The sequence below is a fragment of the Dipodomys ordii genome, unplaced genomic scaffold (genome assembly GCF_000151885.1).
Source record: "Dipodomys ordii isolate 6190 unplaced genomic scaffold, Dord_2.0 Scaffold31, whole genome shotgun sequence".
NCBI lineage: Eukaryota > Metazoa > Chordata > Mammalia > Rodentia > Heteromyidae > Dipodomys > Dipodomys ordii.
The window spans coordinates 483,730-495,143 of record NW_012267247.1 but is presented as its reverse complement, the minus strand read 5'-3'; the positions used below and the strand labels follow the sequence as shown (position 1 = coordinate 495,143).

The 11,414-nt window shown below is 44.0% G+C and overlaps 2 protein-coding genes across 2 annotated transcripts; both read left to right on the top strand.

Moving 5' to 3' along the window:
• The first annotated feature begins 1,918 nt into the window (after positions 1 to 1,918).
• On the top strand, positions 1,919 to 4,135 carry LOC105985754 (C-C motif chemokine 2-like). Its single transcript, XM_013016400.1, has 3 exons — positions 1,919 to 2,043; positions 2,923 to 3,034; positions 3,472 to 4,135. The coding sequence occupies exons 1-3, from the start codon at positions 1,968 to 1,970 to the stop codon at positions 3,824 to 3,826; spliced, it is 543 nt and encodes a 180-aa protein (XP_012871854.1). The 5' UTR covers positions 1,919 to 1,967; the 3' UTR covers positions 3,827 to 4,135.
• Positions 4,136 to 9,186: 5,051 nt separating this feature from the next.
• Ccl7 (chemokine (C-C motif) ligand 7) lies at positions 9,187 to 11,090 on the top strand. The gene is made up of 3 exons (XM_013016401.1): positions 9,187 to 9,310; positions 10,037 to 10,151; positions 10,579 to 11,090. Exons 1-3 carry the CDS (start codon positions 9,208 to 9,210, stop codon positions 10,682 to 10,684), a joined length of 324 nt encoding a protein of 107 aa, XP_012871855.1. The 5' UTR covers positions 9,187 to 9,207; the 3' UTR covers positions 10,685 to 11,090.
• The last annotated feature ends 324 nt before the right edge of the window (positions 11,091 to 11,414 follow it).

Sequence of the window (11,414 nt, the reverse complement as noted above, 5' to 3'; positions counted from 1 at the left end):
ACCACTCAGAAAACCAGAAGTGATGCTGTGGATCAAGCAGTAGAGCGCTAACCTTGAGCTGAAGAGCTCAGGGACAGCGCTCAAGCCCAGAGTTCAAGCCCCATGACTAACAAAAAAAAAAGAAGAATCAGACAGGATGAAAAGATTCCAAGACAGGTGCAAGCAAAGCACAGTAGCCTAGGTGACTTGTGCTGTCCTCTTCCCAACTCAAGGGGTCTAGTTGTCCACCATTCTTTAAGAAACTAACAACCATCATAAGACATTAAGCCTAGTGCCCAGTTACAAGGGTGCTGGGATCCGAGTCCTGGGGTGAACTCTCAGCTCCTGTGTGGCCTGCTTTGGCTGTGACATATAAGGCCAAATATTGAGCTTTTCAACCTAAGGACGATCAGGTTATTCAAGGACTACTAAACACTCCTGTAAGCACTCAGCAGAACACTGAATCACGACTCACCATGGACCACAGCAAATCCTTTGGTTGATACATCCATTCTTTACCATAGTATCAAAATAGCAACTGTTCTCTCTTGAGTTCTATGCTTTTACAGACATGGTCGCAGAGAATGTTCATGAAAAAGCCTTCAGTCCCTGCCTGTTGGACCTTTAGTCTAAGGTGCTTGTTCTATATTCTGTAACCATTGGACAAGCACATGGATGAGGCCCTCAGAAAGACGCCGGCAGTCAAGAGACTTGAGTGGTAAGTTCTGTTCAACCACCGACATGTCTCACAGAATTGCACCATATTGTAAAAGGACTTGCAGCAGGGAATCTAAGGTCTTCTGCTTCATTGCTAGGCTACCATGGTTTCTGAGGCAGTCTAAAGCCAGGCATTCCCATTCCCCAAATACCATTCCTCAGCTCATTCATACTTCCGGGAAGTCAAGACATTAGGAAGACAGCCATCAGGACAGGGATGTACTTCTTACTATTCCCTGCCGTACTGACCACAGTCTCCTAGCTCCCTGTGGCGTAGCCGACCACAAGGGATGGTTCTCTGTGCATTTTTAGCTGTATGCTAGCTCAGGAGCCGCTGAGGACAGACAGCCAGAAACGTATTCAGGCAGCCAGATGGACAACTCGTGTGTGTTCTTTTCCAAGTGTTACAATAGTGATATCATAACTCTTGAAGCTCAGCTGTCTAGGGTCTACTCTAGCTTCTATCTAGAACCCTTCTTAACCTGATCTATAAGAGGAAAATCAACCATGCTTACTTGCTACAGTATGGGGAATTTAAAGACCTGACATTGATAGAGGGCTTATAACTTTCCTGGTATATGAACAAGCAAGCTGTGAGTACTCCAGGGATATTGCTTCTGCAGCTCAACTTGATCTCAGAACTCAATTTGATTCAATGTCTAGAAAAGCCCCACAGTTCTGTAAGGTGTGCATGGTGCCACTACCTTACATTTCAAAAAAAAAAAAAAAGCAAATGATTTAAAACACAGATAGGAAAACTACTAAGGCTTCAAGGTCCTTTCCCAGTTCAAAAGTCTCTTGGTCCATGGCCCACATGGGGACCAGGAAAGAGCCAGCTGAGCCCTATTTGCATCTCCCCAGGGACTTCAGCTTCCTTGCTTCTTTCCTTTTGCTTCAAAGTAAGTGGAGTCAATGTTTTCACAGTGGGTTTATATCTGTGGTAAGTCTGGTAGAATGGCTCCCCACTCTCCCAGACTCCCCTCCCTGCCCTGTTTCATGTGGTCTCAGGAGTGAGTAGAAAAGGCACCCTGTTCTCACCCACGGCTTCCTTTTTCTAATTCCTGGAAACCTCCCAGAATGCTGTCCTTGCTCAGCAAATTCAACATTCCATTTGACTTCATTATTCACTGATGACGATGCAGCCTAGGCCAGCCCTCCTGCCCAGATCCACTCTCTTGGCTTTCAATAAAAAGCAGGGACACAGCCACCACAGAGCAGAGCTGAGCTGAGCCCAGACCAAAAACTTCCAGCTCTCACATAGAAGCTCCACCATGAAGGTCTTCACATCAATTTTCTCCCTGCTATTCACAGAAGCCATCATCAGCATCCACGTGCTGGCTGGGCCAGGTAAGACCCCCTGTTCTCTTCCCCCCAACACTCCTCTGACCCCAGAAACACATCATCCCATCCCTAGGTTATTATGTACCATCACAGTAATTGGGGTACCCACAGTCTCACTTTAACCACTGCTTTTCCAAGACAAAGCAGCCCGGAGAAGGTCAGGAGTGGGCACAGTCGCACGGCTGCTTCTAGGTGCCTCGGAACGAAAATTCCAGCTGTGGGCCCTGGATCCAGCTGTTTCCAGGACCCAGCTGTGGAAGGGCCCTTGGGTAGTTATTGCCCAGCTACTGTCAGCAGTGTTTGGGGGGGCCTGGATGATCAGAGGCAGAGGTGCGGAGAGAGGCAGGTGTATAGAACTCTTCCAGATGTGTGGAAGGAGGAGAGTCAAGACAGAATCTGGTCTGTGCTTTCTTCATCCCAGATTTCAGGGACAGCAGTTCTGCCTGCCCAGGCAGTGGGTATCAAGGATGCTTATAACTCAAGTTAGATTGTTTTGGAGCTTAAAATGGGCCCTGTAGCTAGGGTCTCTGGTGCTCTTCTTTAGGCCTGATACTTTGAATTATTAATCCCTGCTTAATGACAATTCCTGGAGTTTCCTCATTTTGACAGTTCCCCTTTTGCTTTGTTTGTTTACTAATATTGCATTCCGCATTCCTACGTTCATAACATTCCTACGTTCATATATATATATATATATATATATATATATATATATATATATATAACTGAGGGAGCATGTCAAAGATAACATGCCACCTTCTATGTACACACAGATATTGTGGGGGGTTAGTAGGTTCTGCCTCTACTTGCTGTCTCTTTGCCTTCTTACAAACTGCCCATCCAGTCTATTTTAAAATGCCTTTTGTTTGTGGTTTTATTTTTCAGAATCAGTTTTCTCAAACACCTGCTGCTATACGTTCAACAAGAAGATCCCATTGAAGAAGCTGGTGAGCTACAGAAAAATCACCAGCAGCAAGTGTCCCCGAAATGCTGTGATGTAAGTTGAGCACCATGCACTTCCTACCAGAGCCCTTTGGGGAACAAGGGGCGGATAATCCTTGTGACATCTGAGTCAGAAGGTTACACCTTCTGGTCCAGTATTGATTGATCCCCACGGGAAAGCCAAAGGCAAGAAGGAAAACATACCTCCCAACATCTCTCCCCACATGGGTGCTTATTTGGATCATCTCAGTTACATTTAGGCAGAAGTCGGGATGTTTTTCTCCTGGCAAACATACAGGCATACAGGAGCATCTTGCTCTGGTCTGCTTCTTCTACCTGCCCTAACCCCATAAAAGCCTTTTTGTACAACATGGGCTGTACTCCTGGGGCAAACCTGCAGAAGCACTCATCTAATGGTGTTTGCGTTCTTTCTCTCTTTTTCTCCCTCTCTTTCTCTCTCTCTCTTCTCTTTCTCACTCTCTCTCTCCATAGTTTCTTGACCATACAAAGCAAAGAGATCTGTGCTGATCCTACACAGATGTGGGTTCAAGACCACATGGCCAAACTGAACCAGAAAATGCAACTCAACCAGAAAGCACAGCGCAATGAGAAAACCCAACGGGACCAGAACCCAACTCCACCAGAAGCTTTGACATCTTTGAATACAAACTTCAAAACTCAAGAACCTGTGGCAAATTTACCTAGGACCAGTGTTCCCTCCATAACTGCTAATACTACCGGGAAAGTAACTAGTTCACGCAGTAACATCACAGCTCAAGAACCTGTAGCTAATTTATCTGTGACTAGTGTTCCCACAGTGACTGCTACTAGTACCATAGTGAACTAGTACAACATGAGCCATACTGCCTTAATCTCATGGATAGTCTCTCTTTATCTTCTATGAATATGTGTTTTTATTTGTGTGTGTGTGTGTGTGTGTGTGTGTGTGTGTGTGTGTGTGTGTGCTGGGGTGAGGAGGTATGCACAGATTTGGGCTCACTATTTTCTCTTTGTGAACTCTGATTCTTACACATGGGATTTTGTGAGGACCTTTGCAGAGATTGTGACTACAAGAACTTTCTACCACATGGTTAAAAATATTATTTCAGGATGAATATTATATAACTATATATTATTAAGCTGGTGAGCTACAGAAAATCACCTATTAAATAAAATATGTATTTTTGTACAAAAGCCTGGTGTGTGATGTCTACTTGGTGGGAGTTTCAGAGCTGGGAGAATGGGTTCAGTGGAGAAGGGAGCAGGATTCCAGAGGGTGGGCTCACACTTGGAGGATGAGGAATATGGATTTTTCCCTGATCATTTCCACTTGGTGGTCTCCTCTGAGTACCTACTGGAGAATTTTTAAGATGGATCCCAATCAGGCAGTATAGTAATACTATTTCAATCCCCTGATACTAGCTGCTCAAATCCCTGTGACTCTAATCACCTGCCTAGCCAAAGCCACAGCCCCATTGCTTTCCTTACAACTTAGTGTCCCTCCTATGATATGTTCCAACTGCCCCTTAACTTCCCTAGCTAACTCCAATCTGTTCTCCAATTATTTCTCTAACCTGGAGTAATTCAGACACACAGAAGGCACCAAGAAATTGGAAGGAGACTTACTTACTATCAATAAGATCGTTGCATTGGTAAGATTAAGGCTGCAGAGAGAAGACTTTAAATTATCCTTGATCAATGATCACTCTTTTTCATGAGAAAAAAAACAGAGCATCATCAAGGAGAGGAGAAAGATGAATGGGGGGGGCAAATATCTGGAGGTGGAACTAATGATGATATGTTCATCAAAGAGGGAGAAAAGGATCAGATGACAGCAAGAAAACCAATCAGCTGGAGGCTACTGGTCTATGTTCATGTCTAGTGATGGGACATTTAGAAAGTAAAGCATATCCTACACAATTGAGGAAATTGGGGAAAAGGGAGGGTTGGGAGGGAGGAGAGAGATTGACAGGAAAAAAAGAATGACCTCCATCAAGATGCATTGTGTTCATAAACTGCTGAGTCCTTTGTGCGACTACTTAAAGATAATAAAACTATAGATTAAAAGTAAAATGGAAGGGCAAGGAGTTTTGAATGTGAAGATGGATAGTTATTCAACTTGGTAGTTTAAAAGGGAATGATGGGCCAGGTGTCACTAGCTACTCAGGAGGCTGATATCTGAGGATCATGTTTGAAAACGAGCCTGGGCAGGAAAGACCATGAGACTCTTAAAACCAAAAAGTGAGAGGGAGTGGGCAGGAGTGAGAATCAGCCATACAGCATGAGCTGAGGGCTGTAGAGGCTGCCTCATGGGTAGCACTGGAGGAGAATGCACTAGGCAGGGTGAAATGTTGAATGCTGTAGATGGAGGGGAAGGACCTGTGACCAAGATAAGAAAGTCTCCTCTTCAACTCACATTTTAAAAGAGCAACTTCTCAGACACCTGAATGCACTTCCTTCCATCACCATCCTCCATCTCTACCCCAGAAGCCTGGAACCATCCACTTAAATGGATGGATTTTTCTCTTCTTAAGTAAGGTCTGAATTTCCTTTTTATTAGACACTAGTCCCCCACTCCCCATGGAGTATTTGTTTCCCCTGGGGCCCACAGAAAGTTTCTCCACTAAAATGAGTGAACATCTTACTCTAGTGAATAAACTCTCATGGTATTCTCCTTCTCCATCTGGTGGGGGAGATGAGCAGTGCCAAGCCAGACCTGGAAGTGCCTTTGGCAGCAAGAAGTACTTTGGCAGCTGAGATTAGAATGCATGAAGGACACTTGCATTCCAATCTCAGAACCAACCCTGACTCATTGTCACCTGGTCAGATAGTCCGAGTCTCTGTTAGCAAAATGAAAAGGAAAATGTGTTACACCGGGAGGAACTCGTGGGGCCGAAAGTTTCCACTAGGGACTCTAAGAGATTGTCTTTGGGGAAAAAAAAGCTTTTGTTTCTACCAGCTGGAGCTGAGAGGAAGAGAGAGAGAGATTCTGCTTTTACATTACTGAGCTAGACAAGGCTCTCTGACTCAGCCTCTCTTCGAAGCCCCAAGGGCTCAGATTCAGCCGACAGTAAAGAACTTATTGATGGTTGTCTATGGAACACCCTGACCCTCACTGCAGATCCAACAAGCCTTTCTGTCTCTCCTCTACCTGTCCAGCTTTAATTACCCATCAGAAATGAAATCTCAAAGTACATTTGATACCAAGAGGCAGATGCAGAATGGAGTACAAACACGTGAGGCCTCATGATACAGCTTTACATAGCAGCAGATCCTCGGATGCCAGACAGATTTGCCACAGAGGGTCTGGGTAGAGAAAGGGCAGAATGGGATCCCAGGATTCCCTGTGTTCAACCCCTAAAACACTCTGCTCAGGCTGCATGTTTCAAGCAATGGCTATTCGTTTCCAGGAAGTCTCAAATCCATATATTCCCCCAGTCAAGCCTGGACTATTTCTTGCTCCTTTCATAATAACACTGAGCACCAAGCCCTGCGATAATAAATCTCTTTAGGAGGCAAAGCTAAGAAGAACTCATTCATTTCCCACTACTGCCAACAGTCTATTCCAGAAATGCCAAGCTTTTACAGTCACTCTCAGAATTCTTCTGTCCATTGTCTAACTCCAGAAGCCTTCCCAGATTTTAAATGTATGTTCCAGCAGCATTTTACATAGCAAAAAAAAAAAATCTGCCTTAGTTTCTTACTGCTAGGTAACAAATCACCCTAAATGAAATGGCTTAAAGCATAACCAATGCATTAACTCAGTTCTTGAGGACAGAAACTTACAGTGAATCCATACAGCTGCACTCTCTGGAGGACTGAGGAAGAATCATTTTCTCATCTTTTCCAACTTGTAAATGCTACCTGCATTTCTTAATCCAAGCTCCCTTCTGTATCTTCACATCTTCTATCTGGTCTCTGACACCTGTCTCCATCTTGAAAGGAACTTTATCTTGATCCATCTGGCTAACCCAGGAAAACTCCCTTTTTCTATGTCAGGTAACATATGCCTGTGTTCTGGGGTTTTGCCTGGTCGTGGGGGGAGGGGAGAGGGTGGCAGTTGGGAGGAGGGGGGATTCTTTCAAACTATGGCACCTAAGGACCAGATGAAGATTTATGGTAGGTAGCTGGGAACTGTGACCTGGCCTTTGAGATCCGAATCCAGCAGGCCAACAAGATTTTTGTTGCTAATTTTGTGTGAGTCACCATTTATCCATAGCTGTACAGGTTACATGTAGACTTATTTTATATACCCGATGGTTCTTAAGCAGCCTGTGTTTGATGGTTAATCTTCTCCACTGAATTGGATTGAGAGATGCCTAAGAGATTAGTGAGGCACATTTCTGGGTGTGTCTGCAAGATGCTTCCAGCAATGACTGATACTTAGAACAGTAATTGAAAGGAAAATGTTGGATGCATCAGCATCCCACAGGCTGGGGTGCTGATCAGAAAAGGAGTTCTAAGGAGAAGGCTAGCCAATACATGCAAGCTCCATTCTTCCAGAGCAAGGGTATCCATCTATGGCTGCTTACCACCACCATACTGTCAGACTCCAGCTCCTCCAGCCTTTTAGCATGAACCCAGAGCAGTGATTGACCTTTCCTTAATGGTTAGTGATGTGGAGCATCTTTCCATGTCATCTGCTAGCCATTTGTCTGTTCATTTAGACCCACCATCGATTTGTCATTGGAGTATTATTATTATTTCTTTTTACTATTAAGATTTTTAGTCCCATATATATTTTGTTCCGAACATCCCCTGGTAATATAGTATAATTTGCAAATATTTCTTCCCAGGCTGAAGGTTGTCTTGTGAACTGAGTTGACTATTTCCTTTGCTGTGCTTTTGAGGTTGATGAAATCCTGTTTGTCTGTTTTGGTTCTCATCTCTTGTGCTTTGGGATTTTTGTCCGAAAAATTCTAACACAGAGACAACATCCCAAGTATTTCTCATTGGTTTCTTTTCAGTTTTTTTTAAAAAAAATTTCAGGTCTCCAGTTTAGTTCTTTAACACATTTTGAATGAGAGATATAGGGACTAGGTTCATTCTTTTGGGTGTGAAGATGCAGTTTAAAAAGCACCCTTTATTGAAGATGGCCCTGTCTCCAGTCTTAATTTGTTTAAAATGAGTTGACTATAGATACATGGGAGGTAGAATTTTTAGACTCTCTACAATGAAATACCAATTGAACCTTTCAATTGTATACAGATGCTTAGCCTGGAAACCTAAAGGAAAGTTGTAGGTCTGGTATACAGGAAGCAGACAAGTTAGCCAAGGAAGAAGAAGGAAAGCAGCAAAGAATGCATGAAGGGAGAGATTTTACACATAGTTACTGGAAGATCACAAAAGCACTAGTAATTTTTTTTAAGAATTATGTTGCCAAGAAAACTAGAAGCCAAGACTTTGACTTCACGCAAAAGAATCTTTCAGTCTCCCATCACCCAGGACAGTGATAACAGCATTGAAAAAGGGCCTGGACCCTAAATTCCACTTTTAGTGTGGCCTTGGAAAAAGGGACCAGCAGGAGCCTGATAGAAGGTAGTTCCATTTACTTGGAAATTTTCATAGCAAATCAGGTATTTTGAAAATCACATCATTCCAAGATTCTTATGCACCATGTAATTCCAATCTCTTATAAAACAATTCTTAGGCACTATGCTTCAAAAAACACACTATGTTCCATTTCTACACTACCGCTTTATTATTCAACTTTACTTTTCTATTAGAAAGCCACAAGAATTTAAGATAGTAAAGAGTCTCTGGGTCCATGTGGGGAATCCAAGGGAGAATTGTTCCCATCTCCTTGACTTTGGCAAGCCTGCTTCCTTCCTCTTTCTGTGGAATGTGCTTCATTCCAAAGAAGCCAGTTCATAATTATATCATAATTATAACCATAAATTACATACTGCATTCTACCTAGGCAAAACCTCCACCTAATACCATTCCTGATCTTAGATGGAACAGGCTGGCCTTACACACACACACACACACACACACACACACACACACACACACACACTTTCTCACCTCCTGGCCCCGTCCCTAGAGAGAGCAGAGTGTTAACCCAGCAATTATTACACCATCCCATGATTCATTCTGGATGACAAAGACCTCTCACCCTACATCCCCTTTTCTCTACCCTCTCTGCTTCCTATAAAAGACAGAGACAGAGACACTGGAGAGCAGAGAGGCTGAGTGCAGTCCAGAACCTGTCAACTCTCACACTGAATGAGACTTGCTCTTTCACCCATCACCATGAAGGTCTCCGCAATGCTTTTGTCCCTGCTGCTGACAGAAACCATCATCAGCACCCATGTCCTGGCTCAGCCTGGTAAGACCCCCTTTTCCCTTCCTCTAACAGCATATTACCCCATCTCCGGTTAATCAGGGATCATCATAGCGCATGAGGGACCTACAATTTCACCTTAACCACTGCTTTTCCAAAACAAGGCAGCTCAGAGAAGGACAAGGAATGAGCACAGTCTCACAGTTGCTTCTGGGCACCACAGGAACTAAAATTCCAGCTATGGACCCTTGATTTGCCTCCTTCCAGAACCTAGCTCTGCAAAGTCGATCCTGCTATTACTGTCTGGCTGTTGTCTATGGTGCTCCAGAGCCTAGCTGATAGAAGATTGAGATGTGGGGAGGCAGGAGGGGAGAAGAGCCAGGATCTAGTCTGTACTTTCTTCACCTCAGTTTCCAGGAACAGCAGCTCTGCCGAGGCAGTGGGCATCCGGAAAGCTCATCACCAGACCTAAGTTTCTGGGAGCCTGAATGGGGACTTATCACTAAAATTCCCTTATCCTAAGGAAATAGATTCTTGTATTAACTCCCAGTGTCACCCAGAGTTGCCCTCAGTCCTTGTTACCCTGTTGAGTGGTGACAGTGTATGTCGGTGAAAGAGAATAGAACAGAGGTCCCCCAAAGGGCACAGACATGGAGCTAGGGGTTGGGTGACTTCACTTTTTCCTGTCTCTCTCTCCTTCTCATCATTCTTGCTATCACAAATACAAAGACTCCGAACCCAGCACAAACACCTTTTCTTGTTGCCTTACAGATGGGAGCAATATCACCACCTGCTGCTACAAAGTGAACCGAAAGAAGATCCCCAGGCAGAATCTGGAGAGCTACACCATGGTCACCCACAGCCACTGTCCCTGGCCTGCTGTGATGTGAGTGGGCCATGACCACCTTGCCTTCAATCATCAGTCCTAAATTTTTCCTTGGGGCAGAGGAGAGGAATATGAGGAGACTGGTGTGCAGCCAGGCACTCAGAACATCTCTAATCCAAGCTCAGGAATTGTCTAATGGGGACACTAAATCTCACAAAGAAAGAGACTCCCAGCTAGCTACCTTTCCACTCACCATGCCCCAATTCCATCTAGGAATGAAGATGGGCTTTGTATGGGCCGGTGTGAGAGGCTGTTTCCCTTGAAGCCCTTCCTGTGTCTTGCTTTCTTCCTCCTCTGTCCTAGAAATGACCCCATCACCCCTGGCTAAGTGACCCTGGCAGTTACCAGAGAGTAGGTTGCACTCCCAGGTTGGACCCTCAAGGTATTCTCACCACTAGCTAACTAGTTCTTCTTTTTTCCCTTGAAGCTTCAAGACTAAATTGGGCAAGAAGTTCTGTGCTGACCCCCAGCAGAAGTGGGTCCAGGATTCCGTGAAGTTCCTGGACATGAAAATCACAACTCAGAAGCTTTGAACACATATGCCTGAATGGAAGCCAAACCAGGAGCTGAGAATATATTATATATTATTTATATATATATATATATATTTATATCCTCTTTCCTTTCTCAGAATTGTCTTGAGATTCACTTAGTCTAATCCCAAGTGATATGAGTTGTCTAAAGAGATGTGAATCACAGTGTTTCTTAAGCAATGTTAAGTTATTATTTTAATTTAATTTGTCATTGATTCTGATATGTTTGGAAATGAAGAGTCTTGGCCGTGTCACTTGACTCCTGTAAAAATCTTGGGGTCCTCTTCTGTATCCACTTTGCCACAGTGTGGTAAAGGGTTTGTAAGAATCATTGGAAAGATTCTGTGGTTGTTCTTGTTGTTTTCAATTTAGGATGAAAGCAAAGATGTTATGATACAATGGGATGTTTATATCAATGACTCTTGCATTTTCAACATAAAATATATTTTTGTATGAATCCTGTCTTTGGTGGCTTTTAAGGGATAACATAAAGTAGGCTGGCGTAACAGGGGGAGGGTAGATGACATAGATGTAGAGGGAGGGACCTGTGTGAAAGAGTAAGTAAGTAAGGCCCAAGGGCATATCCCAAAGCCTGGCTTCCCTGCATGTCCTAAGGAGCCAAGCAGCCCCGAGCATGCTCCACTCCTCCAACGTGTGACACCTGACATCACCGTTAGCCATTTCTTAGAGACTTTCATTGCTTCCCATAGTTGTTGTTTGCCTCACCATC